At 44.2% G+C, this 26,250-nt stretch overlaps 1 protein-coding gene across 1 annotated transcript in view; it reads left to right on the top strand.

Moving 5' to 3' along the window:
• SBNO2 (strawberry notch homolog 2) overlaps positions 1–26,250 on the top strand; it is a 161,058-nt gene that overhangs the window by 36,842 nt on the left and 97,966 nt on the right. The window contains exons 2-4 of the mRNA XM_073547184.1: positions 5,267–5,440; positions 6,935–7,023; positions 8,709–8,799. Of these exons, the coding sequence (XP_073403285.1) occupies positions 5,315–5,440; positions 6,935–7,023; positions 8,709–8,799 (306 nt within the window). The 5' untranslated portion in view covers positions 5,267–5,314. The remainder of the gene's footprint in view (positions 1–5,266; positions 5,441–6,934; positions 7,024–8,708; positions 8,800–26,250) is intronic.

Raw genomic sequence — 26,250 nt, 5'->3', positions numbered from 1 at the left:
CTGCACTATGTTTGCCTAAATGGAGTCAATGAAAATGAAGCTCAGTGTGCAAAAAACAAGCCCTCGCACAGCTCCATTGATGAAAAAGGGAAAAAAAAAAGTTGTGTCTCCCAATAAATGGCTACTGAAACCAATTATTTATTTTTTCTAGTTTAGAATTTTTTTTGACCACTAAAAGAGAACCCTCATAAGTTTGGTATTGTTTTTCTCCTACTGACTTGAAGAATCATGGTGATTTATAACCGCATGATGAATGCCAGAAAGGCCTTGGCGGAATTGCATTTTTTTCAACATTTTACCACTTAAAATTTTAGTTTTCACATTTTTCAGTGCATTACATGGGAAAGTTAATGGTCTCATAAAACTACAACTTGTGCAGCAATAAACAAGTCCAGATACGGCTTTATTGATGGCCAAAAAAATGCTTATGGCTCTCGGAACGGAAACGATAGGGGAAAAATGGAACATTTCCCTGTATTAAAGGTGTTAATGGTTGCCCAGTTTTCCAACCATTATTTTCTTTTGATCAAGACTATTTGCAAAGATGCTTTATTTTATACCCTTGAAAGTGGTTCAACATTCACAACCCTATGCGCCAGGTAGGTTATTCTGCCTCCATAGCTAAACTGCAAGTGTTGGCCGCTTAGAATGCATCCCATGGCGTCTGTTTACCGATGTCCGCAGATAGGTTAACGCGACCGCAAAAGAGCACGTTTGACGAGACCAGTAGAAGGTTTATTCTCAGCTGAATTCTTGTATAATGCACAGTTACAGTAGGTAAAAAGAGACTTTCCTTATACAGAGCTGTATAAAACTTGTGTCTCCAAGAAGGAGATACACTCAAAGATGGAGAAGAAGGGAGGGCTTACAGAAATGAGAGTCACATTCGAGGGGGGAGGAGGCAACCTCTAAAAGGGACAGATCTATACACAGCAATGACAACAGTATAATAGAATGCAATACTGTCTGTCTGATTCTAAATCATGGGACATGACATAGGTGATAAATGCCAGATTGCCAAAGGTCTGTCCTCTGAGACCTAAACCTTCCTCAGGACTGTGTTTCAAATTCCTCAGTGTGAATGCAGTGGTGATGAACATGCAACTCCTTTGTGCCCCCATTCTCCCACCTTGTGATCTTTGTTTGTTAGATGCATATTGTTTTTCTTCCCATCTTATTGTTCATCAATGTGCTTTTTAATGACACCATTTTAGGGACAAATAATTTTGTTCATAGCTCTTGATCGTAATTTGTGGGGACAAAAGGCAACAAAACTTTCTTTTTTTTTTTTTTTCTTTTTTATTTTTAATGTTGCTACATTCCAAAACCATTCTATGTGACATTTTTACATCCATGTACGTAATCACAAGAAGCCGAAGGTTTTTTCCCTTGGGTGATTTGCATTTTTTTTTTAATTCCATTTTTGGGTTGCTCTTTGATTAGTTTTGATTTCAATTCCTTTGGAGGCAGTAATAATCAATTTGGTTATTGTAAATTTAAAAAAAAAAAAATCTTCAGTGTTTTTTTTTCTCCGCATAGAGTAGATAATCATGCGAGATTTTAATTGTCATTACATATTAAATGGATGTTTTGTTTTTTTTTCTATTTTACAGTTCTGCTCTTTAAATGGCTGTTTTAATAAAAAAAAAGTGTAATGGGGTTATACCTTTTTGTTTTAACCCTGTGGTCAATTTAATAATACTTTACATTAATTACATGATCAGAAGCCTGTTATATCTTCTGTATCCTGATGAAAAATCTCTACTATATTTCCATAGGGAGACAGCATATTGCGGTGCAGGTATTACTTACATCGCCACATTAAACATAATAATTGCAGTGTTGTATTGCAGATGGTTCTTATTTTGAGTGACAATAACTAAGGACAATGAAACATAAAATGTGTTTTGTGGAGATATTCAATAATGTTATATTGATTAGGCTTCTTTCTGTAAGACACCATTGATGTTTAGCCCTGACCTCTAATGGAAATCTGCTTATCAGTATATATTATTTTAGTGTGGTCACATAAAGTATTTCCGGCTCGTGTGTGTGTGTATATGAGTTAGGATGTGCATACCCTCAAATTAAAGCTGAGAGCCTGCACTTTAAAGGGAACCGGTCACCCCCCCCCCCTCTGCATTCTGTCAAGGTGGCTCTTTTAGTTGGGGTCCCTTCCACCGCTGAAAGAATCGTTTTTATAATTTGTCACTCGTACCTCTAGTTTGTCCGGGGGGCAGGTCTTTCCCCCCCCCCCCCGAACACAGACGCGCCTCACCCATCAGTCATTTCCTCCATTCTTCTGGGCACCGCCTCCTCAGCGTTCAGTTATTTACCCGGCGCCTGCGCTGTAATCTTGTTTCTTGGACATGCGCAGTTAGCGCTGCCCATCCACTGACGTCACATGATGTCTTCCTTCTCGTGCCTGCGTGGACGCTCGGCCCGAGATCCTGCCCCGCAGTCTCTTCTGATTTATTCACACTGTGGGGCGGGCTCTCGGGAATGCAGCATTAGTGCTGCACAAGGTGGCTCTTTTAGTTAAAAACGCCTGGGGGTTGACAGGTTCCCTTTAAGCCCATATTGATTATATAGCTATCTTGGATGTTTTTTGGTAAACAGCTAAACTTGTGTCCCTGGCCACATATATCTGGACCAAGCGTTGTGAGTATCAGAGCAGTGAGCACACAGCATCTCTAGCCAACCATTGATATGTTCAGCTAAAGCCTTAGGCTATGGTTGGTTCCATAGTCCCCGCTCTGTGTAATAATATGCCATATTTCTTGGTGACTCCATTTTCGGTCTTGTCTTTTAGTGTCTCATAGCAAAGGCATGGCGTCACAGCAGTCTGCCAAACAGTGTAAGACAAAATAACTGATAATATGCTCAGAGTTCAATACATAAAAGCATGTGCAGACGAGAGCTGGTATAATGGATAGCTGAGTGCAATTGTGTCTTGAAATAAGGATCTTCGTTACTCCAACCTTGGCTAGTCCTAAATAACGGCTGAGTCCCCATTGGCTTTCAAGTGTAAGCGCTAGATCAATTAAGTGTGCAGTCTTAATAACTTATCTGGCATGTTCTAGTGTTGGCTTATTTGCTGCATGGAACCCACTCTTCAATGAACCGGACTGTGAATTTTCAATTACATATGTTTAACCCTTTAAAATGATGGGCTATTAAATCCATAGCACAAAATAGTGTTCTCAAAAAATTATAAAAGATGATACATATATCAAGAATCAAGTGCTATTTTATAAGGGTTTGTGCACACTATCCAGAAATGCTGCGAGTTTGACACTGTGTAGTTGCACAGTGTCCACCCTGCAGCGGCCAGATGTTACAGTATAGTGAATGGGATTTGAGGAAATCTCACGTCCACTCTGCGTTCAGAGATGCCGCGGTTACCTACGGAGACGTACATGTGGCGCGTCTCTCCAGACCGCATCACGTCAATTTCACTTGCAGAGACACTGGTCTCTACAAGGTCGTTACATCAAAATACAAATATCACATACAGTAGACAAGCTATCAATGGCAGACTGGTATAGAGGGGAGAGGACCCTGCTCTTGCGGGCTTACATTCTGCAGGATTATGGGAAAGGAGACAGTAGGTCGTGGATTGCAGTAGCTCCGATGGTGTTAAGGTGGCCACGTGGTCATTACAGGTTGTAAGCTTTATTGAGGAGATGGGTGTTCAGGTTCCGTCTGAAGGATCCAAATGTGGTGGATAATAGGACGTGTTAGGGCACAGAATTCAAGAGGATGGGGGATATTCGGGAGAAATCTTAGAGGTGATTGGGTGAGGAGGAGACAAGGAGGTCTTGGGAGGACCGGATTTTACGTGAGGGAAGATATTGGGGATTAGTTTGGAAATATACGGAGGAGAAAGGTTATGGATGGCTTTGTAGGTCAGTGTTAGTAGTTTAACCTGGATACGTTGGGAAAATGGGAGCCAGTGAAGGGATTTGCACAGGAGGAGAGATATTAATCGGCCAGCAGAGTTAAGGATGGACTGGAGGGGTGCGATAGTGTTAGAGGGTAGGCCACAGAGGAGGATATTGCTGTAGTCAAGGCGGGAGATAATTAGGGCATGCACAAGCATTTTGGTAGAGTTAGGGTTGAGGAAAGGATGGATTCTGGAAATATTTTTGAGCTGGAGGCGACAGGAGGTGACAAGAGCTTGGAAGTGCGGTTTGAAGGACAGGGCAGAGTCGAGGGTTACTGCGCGGCAGCGGATTATCGTTACAGGGGAGAGTGTGACTTCATTTATTGTGATAGATCAGCTGGAGGAGGTATACGAGATGGAGGAAAGATAATTAGTCCAGATTTGTCCAAATTGAGCTTGAGGAAGCGAGAGGAGAAGGAGGATATGGTTGATTGCTCTCCAGAATCCCAGAGTGTCTGAGAGGTGACATCTGGGCCAGAGAGGTAGATCTGAGTGTCATCAGCATATAGATGGTAATGGAAGCCATAGGACTTTGAGTTGTCCCAGGCCAAGGGTATAGATTGAGAAGAGAAGGGGTCCTAGGACAGAGCCTTGAGGGACACCAACAGAGAGGGGGCAAGATGAAGAGGTAGTATGGGAGTAGGAAATGCTAAATGTGTGGTTGGTAAGGTATGAGGAGATCCAGGATAGGGCAAGGTCTTTGACACCAAAGGAAGAAAGGATCTGTAGTAGGAGGCAGTGGTCAGCTTTGTCAAAGGCAGAGGACAGGTCTAGAAAGGGGAGTATAGAATTGTCTGTTAGCTTTGGCTGTAAGTAAGTAAGTCATTAATAAGTTTGGTCAGGGCTGTCTCAGTGGATTGGTGGGGACCGAAGCTAGATTGTAGGTTGTCGAAGAGAGAGTAAGATGCAAAGTGATGGAAAGTTTAGCGTGGACGTGCTGCTCAAGGAGTTTGGAAGCAAATGGGATCAAAGATATAGGGCGATAGCTGGACATAGCGCTCAGATCAAGGGATGGCTTTTTGAGGATAGGTGTGATTGTGGCATGTTTGAAAGCAGAGGGGAAGGTATCAGAAGTTATTGATAGGTTGAAGAGATGGGTTAGTGATGGGATAAGTGTAGTGGTGAGGTTGGGGAGGAGGTGGGATGGAATGGGGTTAAGCACACAAGTGGTAAGTAGTGATTTGGCGAGAAGAGTAAATGAGTAAAATAAATGAACTAGCATTATGTGCATCAAATATTTTATTCCTATTGTACACTGTCTTATTTGTACACTTTATAGATAACTCTGCCCATCTATTTCTTTTCCCCCTTTCTCCAAAGTATTCATTAATCCAGATTGACTGACGCCATGCTACTTCAAGGATCCTAATGCCCTGCACGGTGTCTGTGATGGACGGGGGGGGGAGATACCCACAACCTGAGTCACAACACGGAACCAACGGAATGTGCTCAACTGCTGCAATGCAATACCAGCCCGCCCTGGCTGATGTTGAGGTGAGGTCTCCTACTGGGTGTCTACATGATGATAGCATTTATAGCCAAAGTGCTTGCTTCCAGTCATCTGGGCGATGCCGAGACAGTGTGTAGTCAGCGCTCTCTACACAGTGAGCACAAACGCGCCCACCGATCCCTGAGTGACATGCTGCGGAGCATGGTGAGTGTTGACTGCCCATGGCTTTGACCAGAGGACTGGAAGTGAGCAGCCGCAAGGAGACTATAAGGTAATTTTCTTTCTGCAGCTAAACACCAATTTAGACTGATTTGTTTGAAATGGTGCTTACCTGCATATTAGCATTATGGCTGCAGGTAATTGGTGTTTTTATTTTGTTTGTTTTTTTTAAGGACCGTTTTTTTCTTAATGTTCCAACAAAAAGTTTCTTGATACCGGGAGTAATTTTGAATTTTTTTTTGTTTTGTCTAAAGTCAAAATGATAGTTGTGTATATATAAGGTGACCTTTCCCACCACTTCAGGATGCTGTAGCAGCTGCAGGGTCTGCATCAATGCCAGCAATTCTCTGTGGTGTCCACTAGTGTTTTTTTTTTTTTCTTTTTAATGCCATGCTGAATTGTTTTAGATGAAGACTTGAGATGGGATTGCTAAAGTGTACTTTATTATTTTTTTTCTTTAATGTACAAATGTTTGACCGGTAGAAATTGGTTATTTATTCCTATTAGTGATGAAGAGCCTGAAATGATGGGGTAATCCAGTTAAAGATATTTTTGGCATGTCTGGTGCTCAGTAGTGATGAGCGCATATACTCGTTGCTCGGGTGTCCTCCGAGTACTTTGACGTGCTCCGAGATTTAGTTTTCCTTGTCTCATCTCCATGATTTGCGACTGCTAGACAGCTTGACTACATGTGAGGAATGCCTGTTAGGGAATTCCCACATGTATTCAGGCTGTCAACACGTCGCAAATCATGGAGATGAGACAAGGAAAACTAAATCTCCGAGCACGTCAAAGTACTCGGAGGACACCCGAGCAACGAGTATACTCGCTCATCGCTAGTGCTCAGGAGTCTGTGTCGTTGGAACTAGACCCATACTCGCTGTCATAGTGATTGTCACCGAGCTATACCAATGTGCTCACCCAAGTCAGATGTGTTACAGAAAATTCTTGTAATGAAATTCACTCGATACAAGTGAATGAGATTTTTTTTTGTGCAGCTTGTGCATGGATTATTGCAGATGGCATTAAAATGTATGTAACAATTGCAGAAATTTCTGTACCATATCTGCCCCTGTAGCTATTTCCTTAACCCTTTGTGGTATAGAATGTCTGATACTTTTTTGCATGCATGCACTGAGCTGGGTAAGGCAACAGCAGGAAAAGGGTGGCTGTTCATTGGACCATCACAAGTTTTGTGACCTCCTTTTCTGTTTTTAAGAAACGCATTTTCAATGTGACCCATATTGTCTGCTTATAGGAAGTGGGTGCTAACGGGATAGGTAGGAATGACTTCTGATGCACCTTTGCTGTGATTTCAGACCCCGGTGCTGCCTGGTACCCAATGGACACATTTCTCATATTCATCTGCTCATTGCTTGCCCCATGCTCCTATCACCAGCTCAAATCCGTAAGTTCCACATATCCCTCTTCCCCCTTGCTGCTTTCCAAAATGTGTTGCAGATAATTTAATATTTAATTTGCGCTTTTCTACCAAAAGCAGCCTAATCTTTTTTTTTTTTTTTTTTAGTTTTCTGAAAATAAATGTCGCTTTGTGTTCTGTCCATTTTATTTCATCCAAATCATGTTGTATTGGGTGGCTTTTCTTTTCATTTTTCTGTTGTTTCCTTGTTTGTGTGATGTTTGTTTTACATTTCTCTTTTATTTCCCTGTTACTTTTAATATATATTTTAGTTACAGTCTGGACTTGCTTAAGTTTTGCTTTATTCTCATTTATATCATAATGCTCGAAAATTAGATGCGAGTGTAGTTAGGTACAAGGTTGGGGCTGATCGCACAATCCCAGATACTGAGTTCTCAGGGATGCTCCCACCTGAAAGATGCCTGACTGTTTCTTCTATATCAGCTGTTGCAGACACAGGGATGACTAAAACAGCTATCGGTTGTGAAGACAATAGAGTGGAGCCCCAGACGATAAGCTTTCTAAACCTTGCCTAAAACCTAAAAGATACACATAATATGGTGATAACAATATCGCCTACACAATTTCATCCGAACAGGAAACATATGCTGAAATCTTAGAAATGTGCATTGTTCTAAGTAGTGGAGTTTCCTTACGTATTGCTATATTAGTGAATTATGAGCTCTCTTCCTTGTCACAAGTGACTGCTCTCAGACACTTTGTATCCCACACCATCTTCTCTATGGACCAGTCACGTTGGTGATCTCCTAGGAATACACAGAAAAAAATAACGTCTAATCCACACAGAAGAGCCTGTGAGTACACGTCACGTAGGTCACCAGAGTCGAGCGAATATTTCACTAATAAAGCAATTGCTTAAGGGTGTCCACTGCTACTACTATTTTCTACAGTACTTTCATAACTTTTTTTGTGAGAGCTACTTTAAGCAGTACATAAAAATATTTAGTTTTTCCTAGACAGGGCGAACCAAAACCTGTTCCATTATTGTGTGTGTTTATCAGCACTTAAATTTCAGTTTTCTTTGCTGATATTTTGAGATTACATAAGACTGCACATTGCCATGTTGTACACAGAAGACCTCATACAGAGAAGCTGGCAGCTTGAAGTCCACTACTGAACTTCAGATGATCATTATGGCCCAGCTATTCATGGCTTGTTTTGTGTAGACAGACTTGTAAAATACTGTGTGTAATGGGAGTTCCTTTGTGATGCTGGTCTTGGAGATAGTTTTTACAACCTGTAAGGCTAGGTTCTTACCTATACAGTGCTCCAAGTCAAGCACCATGTCGATATTTCTGTTGCTAGATCACATTTTCTGCATGTCGGAAGACAGCTACTACAAGGATAAAGGCGATACAGCGACCCCCTTTCCTTGATTTAAATGAATAGCTCCTTTTGGGCTTTGTCAGGGTTCCCATCGGAATCCAGTTTTTCTGGGTTCTGACAGAAGCCCCGACGTAATGCTTGACAGTGAGGAATTTAGACGTCTGACCTTCTCTTATGACTGCTGTCTCGACCCTATTGCCTGCCAAGAATGCAAGATTTATCACTTGTCCTTCCAGCATCTTCAGTGTTTTTTACTCTGAGCCCCATCTTGAGGGTGTTCTGTTCTTTCCTTGTTCCATTTTGTGTTTTTTTTTTTCTCTTCTCAGATTACATTATAATGGCCAGACAGAATATTACAGCAGGAACTATCACCCCCCATTCTCTAATTACTTTACTGAGAGCCAATCCTACATTCAGGTAAGACATTGATTGTCTTTAGACCATTTGCATAAATCTGTTGCTTCCTCCTTGCTATACAAAACAGAAAACTGCACATCAAGTTGACCAATGATTATGGAAACACACCTGCGAAGATGTTTCGTGGACCTCCCCCTTTCTCAAGCACATGGAAATGTCGCTGCAGGTGTGCTTCCCCTCTTCATTGGTCAGGGTCTCTACACTCCTGCTCAGTCTATGGAAGTGCATGTGTGCACAGGCATCACCCATACGCAGGATCTGTCTGCAATTCGGAAGCTTGCTCAAGCCCGCAGTCACATGGTTCGTTCACAGTGGTGAATATACTGCAAAGTTATTTCTATTACGTGTGTGTGTATATGTATATATATAATATATAATTATTATACACACTGCATGAAATATTTTGGATACATTATGAGGAACAACAACTTGTGCAGTTTTCTGTTTTGCATGGCCTGCAGCCAGTTGGTGGGAGCAACTTCTATGCGTCTATTCTAGGTGTGGGACTTTAGTATTAAATAAGCCACTCTTTCAATATTCGTCTTCCTTGTTGCCGACAGCTTTCGCTTCCTTATTACTCATGTACCCTGATACATTGTCTTTTGCTGGGTCCTGTGACGACCTGTTTCTGTTCTGTTTTGGCACCTGCTTCTGTCGGTTTCCCTAAAACTTCTTCTTCTCTTTGTTCCTTTAACCAACCAAGTGTTATTCTTTTACTCCATTTATCCAGTGTTTTGATTTCCTCTCCACTTGCTTCACCTTCTTTCTTCTGAATGCTCTTTGGCATTGTGTCCCTGCCGCCTCCTCTCTTCTGACCCTCCCCTCTGTCTGGCTGCAGTTTTGTGGTGACCTGTGCTGAATGTTGCGTAATGTTGTGCAGCGATGTTTCCAGTAATGTATATGTGATCAGCCTGAGCAGTAAGATGGGAGCGGCATTCTCTTCTGGAACCTGTAAATATGCTCCCATTATCTTTATGCTGCATTTGAGCACTTCCGGTCAAAGCAAAAATCTTCCCAAATTTCCAGATTTCTTTTTGTGGGAAGTCCCAGGAAGAATTGCTTGACACACTCAAGTGCAGGAGGAACCATTGATTTGCTGTGCCTGCCTAATGTGCTGGAGGTGCAGGTTTACTTAATGATTACATCTGTGATTTGAGCTTGTTTGTCGTTTGATTGCATCTTTTATTTGGACAATAAAATCATCATTTTATAGCAGGCTGTAGCCCAATGTGAACAGTGAAGTGCTGCCGACCAAACGCTTGCATTAACAATTGTTCAGTCGATTTCTCTACTTTATCTTAGCTGGCGTTTGAGTGCATTCACACGCAGCAGATTTACTGCTGAAATTTTTTAATGTGGATTGCAGAAATGTGTGCCCATGCTGCATGTTTATTTCAGTATTTAAAAAAGCGAATAAACCCTTGCCAAACTGTTTATTTCCCCTGTGTTGAGGATGTTGAAATCCCTATATACGGTACTCCATTCCTGTCCCTACAATGTAGTTTTCTTTCACATATCTTTTTAAACCTGTTTACACCCTTTGATTATGCTAGTATTTGTGATTGGCAGACAAAAATGTAATATTTTTTTTCACATCATTTAGAGCAGTTCCTCCAGGGAGGAAAATAAGTATTTAATACACTGCCAATTTTGCAAGTTTTCCCACCTACAGAGAATGGAGAGATCTGCTATTTTTCATCTTAGGTACACTTCACTTGTGAGAGACCGAATCTAAAAATATAAAACAGAAAATCACATTATATCATTTTTACATAATTAATTTGCATTTTATTGCATGAAATAAGTATCGTATTTTTCAGACTATAAGACGCACCGGACTATAAGACACACCTAGGTTTTAGAGGGGAAAATTTGAAGAAAAAATTTGGTCAATTCTGTACTAATATCCCCTATCCTGGTATATATGGTCCCCTTATCCTCATACTGGTATGCATAGCCCCCTCATCCCCATCCTGGTATGCATGGCCCCCTCATCCCCATCCTGGTATGCATGGCCCCCTCATCCCCATCCTGATATGCATGGCCTCCTCATCCCCATCCTGGTATGCATGGCCCCATCATCCCCATCCTGGCATGCATGGCCCCCTCATCCCAATCCTGGTATGCATGGCGCCCCTCATCACTATCCTGATAGGCAGGGCCCCCATCAGAAAAACATTTAAAAAAAATTTCCAGTGCGCTCTCAGTGTATTGTTCCGATGCCAGCAGCTGACTTATGCTTGAAAGCAGCGCATGGCATTGATGTCATGCACTTGTTACAAGCCAAGAACAGCTGCCAGAATACTCACTGCTTTCCACGCCGGGATTATGTGCGTGGAGTGCAGTGATTTCCACGCTGCGATTATGTGCAGTGAATATTCATTGCTCTTTAATAACAGGCACAGTGTTAGCCTCAGCGGCCGGCTTCCTGCAGCTGCTGGGCGGTCACGTGTGCCTGCTACTAAAGGGAGTGGAGAGCAGTGAATATTCATAGCCTTAAGTAGTGGGCACATGCAAACGCCCGACAGCTGCAGGAAGCCGGCTGCTGTGGCTTACAGCGTGTCCACTATTAAAGAGAAATTAATATTCACTGCCTTCCTCTCCCAGGGGCGTGGAACGCAGTGAATATTCAGTTCTCTTTAACAGTGGGCAGAGGAGTTAGCCGCAGCAGCTGGCCCCTGCCCCCTGTGACCCGCTGCTCCACCGCTGCCGCTCGCCCTCTCCCCACCACAGCTAGAGCAGGTACATCCGGACTATAAGATGCACCCCCTATTTTCCTCCACATTTTTAGAGGAAAAAAGTGCATCTTATTGTCTGAAAAATGCGGTATTTGATTCAATAGAAAAACAGAAATTAATGTTTGATACAGAAACCTTAGTTTTTAATAACAGAGGTCAGACATTTCCTGTAGTTCTTGACCAAATTTGCACACACTGCAGCAGGGATTTTGGCCCTCTCCTCCATACAAATTTTCTCCAGAGCTTTCAGGTTTCGGGGCTGTTGCTGGGCAACATTGAGTTTCAGCTCCCTTCAAAGATTTTCTATTGGGTTCAGGTCTGGAGACTGGCTAGGCCACTCCAGGACCTTGAAATGCTTCTTACGGAGCCACTCCTTAGTCGCCCTGGTTAGGTGTTTTGTATCATTGTAATGCTGGGAGTCCCAGCCACGACCCATTTCCAATGCTGTTACGGAGTGAAGGAGTTTCTCCCTCACCCATGACAGCACCACGGAGAGAGGGGGGCCGCCCATCAAGGACAGGAACCTACAGACAAAAGAGCGGCACCTCTCCTCCGCCCCCAGTTTGGGTTCCTGTCCTTGACGGGTGAACCACGGCAGCAGGAGCGCAGCGCTTACCGGAAGGTGAAGATCCGGGACCGTCCCGTCCGCGGTCAGACAGCGGGAAGGCCCCTGTCGTGGCGGGGTCGGTTGCCGAAGCCGCCACCGCTGCAGCTGAGGGGCTGTCCAGGGTGAGCGGGCGGGGAGGACCGGGCCGCCGCTCCGGGAGGAGTAGGGGCCGGGGGACGCCGGTATAGGGGCAGCGCCGGTACAGAGGTGTACCAAGATGGCGCTGCCCCAGAAGTAGAATGAGGAACTTCCGGGTCCCCGCGGTCGGCACATGCGCAGTGCGCACTCCCCGGGGGAAGCAGCGGTGCAGGCCGGGAAGACAGGTGACGCCAGGGCGGCTTATTCAAATTGGGAACGCTAAAGCAGCCTCAGGGCTGGAAGCGTTCAGGCGCGATGGATAGCGACCGGCATGAGGAGCTACAGCAGCCTAAGCAGCAGCAGCAACAAAGGCAGCATCACCAGCGCCGCCAAAAGGATAAAGACGGACGGGGGAGCAGGTCCAGCAGCCACTCCACGCAGCAGTCTACTGCAAGGAGCAAGTCACCTACCGTGGATCGCCCAGTGAGGGATTTGGATCCACTTCCAGAACTGGTACCTGCAACCGCGCATGAGGGGTAAGTGGATCTTCGTGAATGTTCCCCATTGTAATAGACTTCTTTCCCTTATCAGGGAAAGAAGAAAGAAAAGACCAAGAACAGGGAATGCCCCACCTGTGGGAAACGATTACCAACGCCCTGGGAGAAAAAATTGTGTGACTCCTGTATACAGGAGGTCCTCGGCGGTGAAACCCCGGATCATGCCGCAGACCTAAGGGCGGTAATCCGCGCAGAAATTCAGAATGCCCTTTCATCCAGAAAACAGGGAAGGAAGGGAAGGAAGGGGGACGTGGTGATAGAGTCCCAATCAGACAGCTTATCGTCAGGGGAAGTCACCTCCCATACTGTAAATACTGACTCGTCATCCTCCGATGAGGAGACGGAAGGTCGTCATTGTTTCCCCCTGGACGAAGTGGATGCCTTAGTAAAGGCGGTAAGATCCACTATGGGGGTGGAAGACCCCCGGACTGATAGATCAGTCCAGGACATTATGTTCGGGGGACTGAGTCAAAAGAAACGGAGGGTATTTCCGTTAAATAAGAACGTCCAAGGCCTCATAGATAAAGAATGGGAAAAACCGGATAGGAAAAGCTCGACGGTTCCTTCCATCAAAAGGAAATACCCATTTGAGGAGGAAGCATCCACATCATGGGATAAAGCCCCCAAACTAGACGTGGCGATAGCCAAAGCTTCAAGAAGGTTTGCACTCCCCTTTGAAGATATGGGTACCCTGAAAGACCCGTTAGATAAAAAAGCGGATACCCTACTTAAGGGCACCTGGGAATCAGCAGGGGGAAACATCAGGCCGGCGGTAGCGGCAACCTGTACCTCCAGAGCTCTTATGTATGGATAGACCAATTGGAGAGACAGATAAGGGAAGGGGTTCCCAGAGATAAAATCCTGGAATCCATGCCAATGATAAGAGGGGCGGCAGCCTACCTGGCCGACTCTTCGGCTGATTCGGTAAGATTGTCATCTAAAACAGCAGCCTTATCGAATGCAGCTAGACGAGCCTTATGGTTAAAATGTTGGCCTGGGGATCTCCAGACAAAAATAAAATTATGCGCCATTCCCTGTGAAGGAAAATTCCTCTTCGGGGAAACCTTGGATGACATCCTCGAAAAGGCAGGCGACAAAAAGAAAGGCTTCCCAAACCTAGGACCAGTGACCGCCACAGGCTTTAAACGGTCCTTTCGGAACAAAAAGTTCTTCCAGAGGAGACCCCCGAGAGACCAAAAATGGGAAGACAGAAGAAGGGACAGGGGGTTCATCTTCGGTAACTCGTCCCGGGATAAAAAACCCGCCAAGTGACTGTGGGCCCAGGGTGGGAGGGAGACTAAGTTTTTTCCTCCCAGCCTGGGAGAAAATATCCAACAATCCCTGGCTGATAAACCTTGTAAGATCAGGATTAAGGATAAACTTTTATTCTCTCCCGCCGCAAAAATACATAATTACCCCGATAAGGTCGTCAAAAAACGAACAGGACGCCCTCGAAAAGGAGGTTCTGAGTATGTTGGACAAAAAAGTCCTACAGGAGGTTCCCCCACAGGAGAGAGGCAGAGGGTTCTACTCGCCTCTCTTCCTGGTAACCAAACCAGACGGCACCTTCCGCACCATCATAAATTTAAAAAGACTGAATTGCTATATCAAGAACGAAAAATTCAAGATGGAATCGATCAAATCGACCATCAAAATTCTCTTTCCGCAATGCTTTATGGTGGTCCTAGACCTCAGCGATGCCTACTACCATGTCCCCATTCACAAAGAATCCAGGCAATACCTCAGGCTAGCAGTCTCGATAGCAGGAGAAATAAGAGAATTCCAATACAAGGCCCTGCCATTTGGGATCTCAGTGGCTCCACGGGTCTTTACGAAATTGGTGGCAGAGATGATGGCTCACATAAGAGAACAGGATGTTCTGATAGTGCCTTATTTGGACGACTTTTTAATAGCGAGCAACTCAGGCCAGAAATGCACAGAACAGAGGGACCGAGTGATGAGCACTCTAAAAAACCTCGGGTGGCTTCTGAACCTGAAAAAGTCAAGGCTGGAACCAAAGAGAGTCCAGGAGTTCCTAGGCCTGACACTGGATTCAAACATCCAAGTGTGTTACTTGCCAGATCACAAAAGGGACAGAATTATTCATATGGTACAAAAAGCGAGGCAAAACCCCTCTATGACACTAAGACGAGCAATGTCCCTGTTAGGGTCCCTCTCTGCATGCTTGCCGGCGGTCCAGTGGGCACAAATACATATGAGGGATCTGCAATGGGATATCCTAACCAACCAGCGGACCTTAGGAGACCACTTGGAACATCATATTACGCTAGGTTCAAAAACTATTCTTTCCCTAGCCTGGTGGGAGGACAAAAACAACTTGTCCAAAGGGATCCCCTGGGAGGCCAAAATCACACATGTAATTACCACCGACGCCAGTCCTGTGGGATGGGGAGCACACATGGGCATCAGCGTGGCTCAAGGGGGATGGCGAAGTCAAGAACTAAAAGCCTCCTCGAATCAAAAAGAACTGCTAGCAGTAAATTATGCCTTGAGTCACTTTTTGCCAGCATTAAAAGGCCATCATGTCCGGATATTCTCGGACAACCGAGTAACAGTGGCCTATATAAACCACCAGGGGGGAACCAGGTCCAGAACGCTAATGGAGGCATCCTTCGAGATATTGGGTTAGCAGAGAAAAACTTACTGTCCCTATCGGCGCTACATATACGGGGAGTAGAGAACCAAACGGCAGACTTTCTGAGCCGTACCCAACTACATCAGGGGGAGTGGGCTCTAAATCAGTCCGTTTTTCAGAAGATTGTGGAAATGTGGGGAACCCCAGACATAGACTTATTTGCAGACCACAAAAACAAAAAAGTGGAAACATTCTGTTCTCTAAATCCCAAAGGGAATCCTCACACCCTGGACGCATTTATCCTCCCATGGACACGGGGTCTACTGTATGCCTTCCCACCGACCATTCTCCTTCCGGCGGTGATAAGGAAAGTCAGGGAAGAGGGGGCTCGGGTAATACTTATAGCCCCTTTCTGGCCAAAAAGAACATGGTTTTCATGGCTCAGAATAATGTCAGTAACCGACCCCTGGGTTCTACCAGATCTCCCCGACCTTCTATCGCAGGGCCCTGTGCTACACCCCCAAGCAGTGAACCTCCATTTAACAGCATGGAATTTGAAAGGTCACTGCTGAGGGAGAAAGGATTTTCAGAAAATCTGATTTCCACGTTACAAAAAAGTAGAAAACCAGTTACAATCAAAGCCTATGGTAGAACCTGGAGAAAATTCCTATCCAGTTCGGGGGCAAAGGTTCAGGATGGAATACAAATGGATAAAATCCTGGAATTCCTCCAAAGGGGGTTAGAACAGGGACTAGCGACTAACACACTGAGGGTACAGGTAGCGGCCCTGGGCGCCCTCTATAATCAGGAGGTGGCGAGCGACCCTTAGGTGTCACGGTTTATGAGGGCCGCAGCCAGGTCTAGACCAATAGCTACCCAGAAAGTACCATCATGGGATCTGAACTTAGTGTTGTCAGCCCTAACAGGACCCCCATTCGAGCCTATTCAGTCAGCTCCACTAAAGACCCTATCATTAAAAACGATACTGCTAGTGGCCCTAACATCGGCCCGCAGAGTAAGTGACATTCAAGCCTTATCGGCATTACCCCCATTCATTAAAATTATGGAGGATAGAATTATATTGAAACCTGACCCTGCATATTTGCCCAAGGTAGCAACACACTTCCATAGATCACAGGAGGTAGTCCTTCCTTCCTTCTGCCCAAACCCTACGAATAGAGGAGAGGAGAAATTTCACACATTAGATGTGAAGAGGTGCTTAGTGCACTACCTAGAGGCCACCAAGGGATGTAGGAAGGAAGGATCTCTCTTTGTGTGTTTCCAGGGACCTCGTAAGGGGCTCGGGGCGTCCAAAAGTACCCTGGCAAGATGGATAAGAGACGCGATTGCCCTGGCATACTCATGCAGCGGGAATACCATCCCGGAGGGTCTAAAAGCCCACTCTACAAGAGCAATGGCGACCTCATGGGCAGAAAGATCAGAGGTATCAATAGAACAGATCTGTAAGGCGGCCACCTGGTCAACACCTTCTACCTTTTTCAAACACTATCGCCTAGATCTAGCCTCTGCGTCTGACCTGACCTTCGGGAGAAGGGTCCTTCAGGCGGTGGTCCCTCCCTAAGCTACCAATCTCTGAAATTCTCTCCGTGGTGCTGTCATGGGTGAGGGAGAATAGCTTAGTTACTCACCGATAACGGTGTTTCTCGGAACCCATGACAGCACCCGCTTAATTCCCCCCCCTTTTTTCACGTGTGCGGTGAGCACGATTTAATGTGTGTAGAGTGTGTTCTTAGACACGAGGTTTCTCTATAAGTATACAAATTATAATGTTATGTATATACTTTTGTTATTAACTAACCGGGAGACCCTCTGATGCTCTGTAACCAACTGGGGGCGGAGGAGAGGTGCCGCTCTTTTGTCTGTAGGTTCCTGTCCTTGATGGGAGGACCCCCTCTCTCCGTGGTGCTGTCATGGGTTCCGAGAAACACCGTTATCGGTGAGTAACTAAGCTATTGTGGGCCAAAATCTCGCAATACATGACCACCCCATCCATCCTCCAATACGGTGCAGTCGTCCTGTCTCATTTGCAGAAAAGCACTCCACAAAGTGTGATGTTTTTCCCACCATGCTTCACGGTTGGGGCGGTGTTCTTGGGGTTTTACTCATCCTTCTTTCTGCAAACTCTGCGTGTGGAGTTGATATCAAAAGGTTCATTTTTGGTCTCATCTGACCACATGTCCTTCTCCCATGCCTCCTCTGAACTTCAAACGGGCGTGGACATGTGCTGGCATGAGCAGGGGGACCTTGTATGCCCTGTAGGTTTTTAATCCTTAATGGTGGGGACGTGTTACTAATGGTAATGTTAGAGACTGGTCCCAGCTCCCTTCAGGTCATTGACCAGGTCCTCCCGTGTAGTTCTGGGCTGATTCCTGACCTTTCTCAGAATAATTCTTACCCCACGAGGCGAGATCTTGGATGGAGCCCCAGACCCACGAAGATTGACAGTCATCTTGTGTTTCTTTCATTTTCTAGTAATTGTGCCAACAGTTGTAGCCTTCTCACCAAGCTGCTTACCTATTGTCCTGCAGCCCATTCCATCCTTGTTCAGTTCTATAATTTTGTCCCTGCTGTCCTTAGACAGCTTTTTGATCTTGGCCATGGTAAAGAGGTTGGATTGTGATTGATTGTGTAGACAGTAGTGATGAGCGAATGTGCTTGGATAATGTGTGTTATCCAAGTATCTTGGGCGTGCTCGAATAATATGTTCGAGTTCCTGTGGCTGCATGTTTTGCAGCTGTCTAACGGCTGCAAATCATTCAGCGACAGGGACTCGAACATATTATTCAAGCACATCCAAGATACTCGGATAACATATCCAAGCACATTCGGTCATCACTAGTGTACAAATGTCACATGGTCATAAGAATTCAGACCCTTTGCTCAGTATTGAGTAGAAGCACCCTTTTGAGCTAGTACAGCCATGAGTCGTCTTGGGAATGATGCAACAAGTTTTTCACACCTCGATTTGGGGATCCTCTGCAGTTCTGTCAGGATGGATGTTAACAACAGCAATAATTTTGACCATTGGTGCTCAAACTTTTACATGTCACTAGAGAACTATGTTGATTTTGGTCTGATGCAGACTTGGGCAAGGTGTGGCACTCGGGCTGGTCTGGTCTGTGGATGAGGACAGCCACAGGGCTGGAAACAGTGGTGTTTCGCACTGCATGCCCGTTCCCTGTCCATTGTCTCAATTTCACTGGTGTCTGCATTTTTGGGATGCAGATACCAGTGAACACGATTGAACAGGGACTGATTACATTACTACATCACGCCCGCTGTGCAAACTCAGTACGCTGCACAGATCGGAGCAGCAGGGAAACAGGGTTAGGTGAGTAGTTTTCCTTTTTTTTTCTCTTAATTTTCATATCTTGTGGAAACTTTAAGAACATACTACATGGTATGCTGTGTGGTGACATCACATTGTGTTGGGAGCACTTGATGGTACAAGTGCTGAATATCAGGAGAAGTAGCATTTTTTTTTTTTATAAACTTTACTGTAACATGTATTAGCAGTAGTATTTAGTCAGCAGACTTAATTCTGCTCAATATTACTTGGTAAAAATGAATATAAAAGAATAATTCTGAGCAGAATTTGGCCTATTGGTTCAGTCCTCCATAACAGTGTGGCCCTCAGGGAAATGAATAGCCCACCCCGTCCTGATGGGATAGTATTAGGCCACAGATCTGTGTAAGGGGACCCGTGTGTGCACGTTTACATGGGTCTGTTTTGCTGCCTATTTGCAGCATGTACAGGACCCCTTTTTGCATCCCACAAACCCATGCTTTTCCCTTTTCACATTGCTTACTATTGAATTTCCATTTTGCTGCATGCTTTATTGTACTGCTGAAAAGTGTGTAATATAAGGGTTACATTCTCATAGAAAATGGGCACAATTGGCTCCAGTAAATTTGTCCTGTTTCATTCTACCCTGTGTGTGCATTATTTGTGATAAAGGAACATATAGCATCGTTTTGAAGGGGCCGTTTTACGAGAAGGGTGCGTCTGCTGGCGGTGGGGGCATGGGACCATGTTTTTATTCTTAGTTCCTGTAGCTGGTGCCAAAGTTAATGCGCATTCATGGTCTGCTGTAAATATTAAAGTTCCTGGAATCTTCTCCATTCCCCTCAATTCAATAGCTCTCTGGGGGAGGGAGGCATGAGCAGGGAGAGAATCAATGTCTGAGCGTAAGGCAGCTCCTTGGGCGGGGAAGGGGTTAATGAGATGTGCCAGGCTCTCCCAGCAGAGATGGCGTTAATGAGCGGAATGACTCCAGTGATCCAGTAGTTGTGGAGTTAAGTTCCCATGCTGTGATTGGCTGGCAGGGCAGGTACAGGTACATGGAAGGGAGGAGCGTGCTGCCAGGCACAGTAAGTGTTGTGACTGCCAGGAATCCTCCTAGAATCATTTCCTGAAAGTCAGAAGAGCAGTGAGAGGAAGTGGGATCAGGGCTGGCCGAGCGTACCCTGGGGGGAGGAGGAGGAGGAGGGATGAGGAGGGCTGCCAGCTGTTGTCATATCTGCTGTCATGTGGAAAGCGCTACCTCTGCAGCCGTCACCCGCTTCCCATCTCCTCTGCTCTGTGGGTATGTCACAGCTGCACTTCTGGCTGAAGCTCTCCCCAGTGAACAAGGTACTGACACGTCTTCTGGGGTCTTGTCCTAGCTCGCCGCAGGGTCCGGGACTGGTGCTGAGAACTTCTGCATGCGCTCTCTTTCTCCTGACACCAGCACACACAAACCTTCAGTTTCATATAGATCATTATCAGTGTGGTGTGAGGCTGAGCGCAGATCTTTGTGTTCTTCCTCCATGTCACACACGGGAAGGTCCCAAACTTTACAAGGATATGAGCCAAGCTGCTGCTAAGGTGAAAGGGGCATTTCTGAGAAATACATTGAGTCATGTCATAAGAAGTCATAAGGAAGACTGCAAAAGTTTCACCATCTCATGCAAATCTGTGTGTGTAATCCATGATAGAGATATATATATCTATATAAAATATGGTGTTATTTGTGTATGCATCTTATAGAATGTACGCACAATATATATATTATCCACGCACACACGTGCACGCATGTAATAGCATGGTACAATGATCTAATACCCTTGATTCGTACACATTCTGTGCACTATGGGGCTGGGTATGACTGGGCCACGCTAACTAGTAATTTGCCACTATGATACAGTAACATGGCCTATAGTGATGCCGTCTTAGACTTGTACTCTGATGTTGAATTTGCTGTTGGACAAGATAAAAGTACTGTCAAGGTTTGCTAAACGAGTGCTATTTAGACATTTTTACTTTGCGAATGTGGGTTGGTGTTGGTTTTAAAGTTAGGGCTGGAATATAGAAGTAAATATTTGCTAATAATCAGTATTGAGCAAATTCTAACACTAAATTGCAAAGGAATCCTATTGAATGATATGTGTTGTAGACTTCAGCAGAAGGTGTCATTTTTTTTTTTTATTTACCAAGCAATATTATGAGTTTCATTCTATATCTATCAACACACCCCCTCCCTCGCCCCCCCAAAAAAGAATCAAACTTGGCATGTAAATTTCGAATAATATGACTGATTTTCGTAAAGTTGGTGTGGAGACCATTTCTCGGCATTATCAATGAGGGAGGGAAATCTCATTTTTCCAGTAATGCAGAGACCTGCGGATCTATCTCCAAATATAATAAGGGAGGGCTCTACAAGCCATAATGATTGTGGGGGGGTGGTCTCTCTTACTGTAATAGCTAGACTAGGGAGGTGTTTCCCATTAAAGCGGGGATCCTCCTAACAATCTGCGGTTTTTTTATCTAACACCGATATGCAAGTATATTCCTCATGTTAGAATTTTTGTTTGCTCTGAATTTTATCATTGGAATACATGCATTTTTATCAACGTTAATTGTAGTAAATGAAAAGCTCTAACTTCCTCCAGACAAGGTGTCCATCATCTAGGCAGGTAATGTAACTCCTGGCTTGCACTTCAGGATATTACTAGCCCATTTGTCCCCATAGGAAGCCAAATTCTTAATTTGGTCTACAGTAAACAGGGCTGTGGAGTTGGTAAGCCAAACCTCCGACTCCAAGTCCGACTCCTCAATTTCCATGACTCCGACTCTCCGACTCCCTCATACCAGGGCTGTGAAGTCAGGAAGCCAAACCTCCAATTCCGACTCCTCAATTTCCATGACTCCGACTCCCTCATACCAGGGTTGTGAAGTCGATAAGCCAAACCTCCGACTCCTCAATTTCCATGACAACGACTCCACCAAAATGGGCTCCGACTCCACGACTCTGACTCCAACTCCACAGCCCTGACAGAAAACGCCTTGTGTTGAGGCTAGCATTTATGTGATGCAGGTTAATGAGTAGTTTTTTAGCATGTAGAAATAGTCACTTCCGTCATATTCCTCTAGGGCTAACTATTCACGGGAACCGTATTTGCAAGTATTACTCCCTGAAGTACAATATATATTATTCACACTCGATGAATCCACCCTTAAAGCTTCTAGACGAACTTCCTTAATGACCTAACAATCACAGAAAACTAATATTAAAAATACTTCCATCCTAAGGTGACAACGTTAAAGGAAATTAATGAGACACATTATATCTATTGCTGTTTTTATATATGATCCTGACTCTACAATGTACAGTCCGGTATACCCTCGGGTCCCACCTTTACTGATGCCCTTGCTACCTAGAGGACTGGCTTTCCTGTTCGTCAGCGATACATTTTTACACTGGCCTCTATTAATTATGCCTTGTTCTCATTGTGCACTGTTTTATTATACTCACAGTCCATAGCAGTCATGTCTCATACATATGTTGCCACAGACGCCCATTTTCATAGCAACCTGACGGTATGTTTTACTTAAATGTTGGTGAAACTGGTATGATTGAAGAATCGCTCATTATTTTCCACTGTGTTTAGTAAGGAGCACGTTAAAAATGGCAATGGTTCATGGGGGCGCAACCAAGAAAAGAGTGGAAAACATCCCATTCAGAAAGGTACCGGAATGTCCAGCACATTATAAGCCTCTGTTCACACTGGCACCATGACTTTCCATTCCAGGGGACTGCTGTGCCAGAAATGCTCCATTGCACAGACAACGCAGTATGTATTGTAAAAAATGGCAAGCGGTGTCAGTGGCTCTCTGAATAGTAAGAGCTATGCTACATGCATTTTTTTTTTTTGGTTAGCCTGGTTCCTAGTTTTCTGAGATAAACTAAATCATTGTGCAGAGATAGAGGCCAGTGAAGGGCTGGTTACATTTTAACCCCTAAGACTGCAATAACACCATTGTATCTAAAATTAGAGGGTTATTAAAGGGAGTTTCCAACATCTCATCAATACAGCCATTTGTCACTGCAGCATTTACTGGATCGTTTCCTTAATCTTCCAGCTGGCTTCTTTTTGTTGCTAAAAGCTAGCTGAGTTCTGTGCACACATTGCATTAAGGTTCGCTAGTGCTGTAGTAGTCCATGGTCCAAAAGAACTATGTAGATCTACAGATCAGTCACCTCTGTTAGGATTCTGTAGCACCTTACCAAACAATCTATTTCTAAAGGTACTGTCACAAGACTATGGTTAATGAAAAAGTGGAAGTCTGTCCTTAAAGTGACTCTCTCACTGCCATATTGCTCTGGTGTGATTGTCCACCTTTATCTAACACGGAAACTAAAATGACAAGCATCTACTCAAGTGCACGCCTTCAGTATGATCCAAATGAAGCCGACTGACCATAGATCTTCAAATTAGCTGGGAATAAATATATATATATATATATATATATATATATATATATATATATATATATATATATATATATATATATATATATATATATATATATATAAATTTTTTTTTTTTACACAAACACACACACGTGTGTATATATCTACTAGCTGAAGAGGCCGGCGTTGCCTGGGCATAGTAACCAACTGTGGTTAGTTATAACAAATTATAATGATTATATTGCACATAAAAACCGTGCATCTAATCCTATCCTGTGTGATACTGACTGCTGAGCCGTGTATCTAATCCTATCCTGTGTGATACTGGGCTCCCCCTGCAGTCTGTGTCAGAGGGTGGTCTGTGTTGGCACGGTAATAAATTGTGTTATTTCCAGCTTTACAGAAGGACAATAACACCATAGAAATGATAAGAATAATAGGCCTCAGTTACCACAACTGCCTACAAAGAAAACTGTTGCTGATAGCAGCCAATCACAGCTCATTTTTCATCTTTTAAACAGCTCTGGGACAGTGTGGCGAGTTTTGAGTTTCGACTTTTATGTGGCGAGGTTGGTGTATGTGTGGTGAAATGTTTGCTGAGGGTGGTATATGTGTTGAAGCACGTGGTAGTGTGTGGCGCATTTTGTCTGTGTTCATATCCCCGTGTGTGGTGAATATCCCATGTCAGGGCCCCACCTTAGCAACTGTATGGTATATACTCTTTGGTGCCATCGCTCTCATTCTTTAAGTCCCCCTTGTTCACATCTGGCAGCTGTCAATTTGGCTCCAACACTTTTTCTTTCACTTTTTCCCCATTATGTAGATAGGGGCAAAATTGTTTGGTGAATTGGAAAGTGCGGGGTTAAAAATTTCACCTCACAACATAGCCTATGACGCTCTCGGAGTGCAGCCATGTGACTGTGCAAAATTTTGTGGCTGTAGCTACGACGGTGTAGATGCCAATACACACACTTTTTCCCCATGTAGATAGGGGTAAAATTGTTTGGTGAATTGGAACGCGCAGGGTTAAAATTTCGCCTCACAACATAGCCTATGACGCTCTCGGGGTCCAGACGTGGGACTGTGACAAATTTTGTGGCTGTAGCTGCGACGGTGCGGATGCCAATCCCGGACATACACACACACATTGAGCTTTATATATTAGATAGTTTCACACATGTGTATGTGTGTGTACACAAACAAACACACACACACACACACACACACACACACACACACACACACACACAGTGTGAATTTAAATATATATATATATATATATATACACAGTGGGGAAAAAAAGTATTTAGTCAGTCAGCAATAGTGCAAGTTCCACCACTTAAAAAGATGAGGGGCGTCTGTAATTTACATCATAGGTAGACCTCAACTATGGGAGACAAACTGAGAAAAAAAAATCCAGAAAATCACATTGTCTGTTTTTTTTTCATTTTATTTGCATATTATGGTGGAAAATAAGTATTTGGTCAGAAACAAAATTTCACCTCAATACTTTGTGATATATCCTTTGTTGGCAATGACAGAGGTCAAACGTTTTCTGTAAGTCTTCACAAGGTTGCCACACACTGTTGTTGGCATGTTGGCCCATTCCTCCATGCAGATCTCCTCTAGAGCAGTGATGTTTTTGGCTTTTCGCTTGGCAACACGGACTTTCAACTCCCTCCAAAGGTTTTCTATAGGGTTGAGATCTGGAGACTGGCTAGGCCACTCCAGGACCTTGAAATGCTTCTTACGAAGCCACTCCTTCGCTGCCCTGGCGGTGTGCTTTGGATCATTGTCATGTTGAAAGACCCAGCCACGTTTCATCTTCAATGCCCTTGCTGATGGAAGGAGGTTTGCACTCAAAATCTCACGATACATGGCCCCATTCATTCTTTCATGTACCCGGATGAGTCGTCCTGGCCCCTTTGCAGAGAAACAGCCCCAAAGCATGATGTTTCCACCACCATGCTTTACAGTAGGTATGGTGTTTGATGGATGCAACTCAGTATTCTTTTTCCTCCAAACACGACAAGTTGTGTTTCTACCAAACAGTTCCAGTTTGGTTTCATCAGACCATAGGACGTTCTCCCAAAACTCCTCTGGATCATCCAAATGCTCTCTAGCAAACTTCAGATGGGCCCGGACATGTACAGGCTTAAGCAGTGGGACACGTCTGGCACTGCAGGATCTGAGTCCATGGTGGCGTAGTGTGTTACTTATGGTAGGCCTTGTTACATTGGTCCCAGCTCTCTGCAGTTCATTCACTAGGTCCCCCCGCGTGGTTCTGGGATTTTTGCTCACCGTTCTTGTGATCATTCTGACCCCACGGGGTGGGATTTTGCGTGGAGCACCAGATCGAGGGAGATTATCAGTGGTCTTGTATGTCTTCCATTTTCTAATTATTGCTCCCACAGTTGATTTCTTCACTCCAAGCTGGTTGGCTATTGCAGATTCAGTCTTCCCAGCCTGGTGCAGGGCTACAATTTTGTTTCTGGTGTCCTTTGACAGCTCTTTGGTCTTCACCATAGTGGAGTTTGGAGTCAGACTGTTTGAGGGTGTGCACAGGTGTCTTTTTATACTGATAACAAGTTTAAACAGGTGCCATTACTACAGGTAATGAGTGGAGGAAAGAGGAGACTCTTAAAGAAAAAGTTACAGGTCTGTGAGAGCCAGAAATCTTGATTGCTTGTTTCTGACCAAATACTTATTTTCCACCATAATATGCAAATAAAATGAAAAAAAAACAGACCATGTGATTTTCTGGATTTTTTTTTTCTCAGTTTGTCTCCCATAGTTGAGGTCTACCTATGATGTAAATTACAGACGCCTCTCATCTTTTTAAATGGTGGAACTTGCACTATTGCTGACTGACTAAATACTTTTTTTCCCCACTGTATATATATACATATATATGTATGTATGTATAATTTTTGTAGGTTTGTGTATATATAATATAAAAATATGAAATGTCTATCATTCTCTTTGTAGTCTCCTTGTTTTTTTTCCATTCCCTCCCAGACTGTTTTGAGTCTTCATATTAAATATGGCAATGACTATCTTTTATATTGGAGTAGGACTCTCCTCATTATCTGATGGGAATGGATTTGTTATCTGCGAGTGG

The sequence above is a fragment of the Dendrobates tinctorius genome, unplaced genomic scaffold (genome assembly GCF_039654945.1).
Source record: "Dendrobates tinctorius isolate UK_male_01 unplaced genomic scaffold, ASM3965494v1 ptg000011l, whole genome shotgun sequence".
NCBI classification, from domain to species: domain Eukaryota; kingdom Metazoa; phylum Chordata; class Amphibia; order Anura; family Dendrobatidae; genus Dendrobates; species Dendrobates tinctorius.
This window is presented reverse-complemented; position numbering and strand designations above follow the sequence as displayed.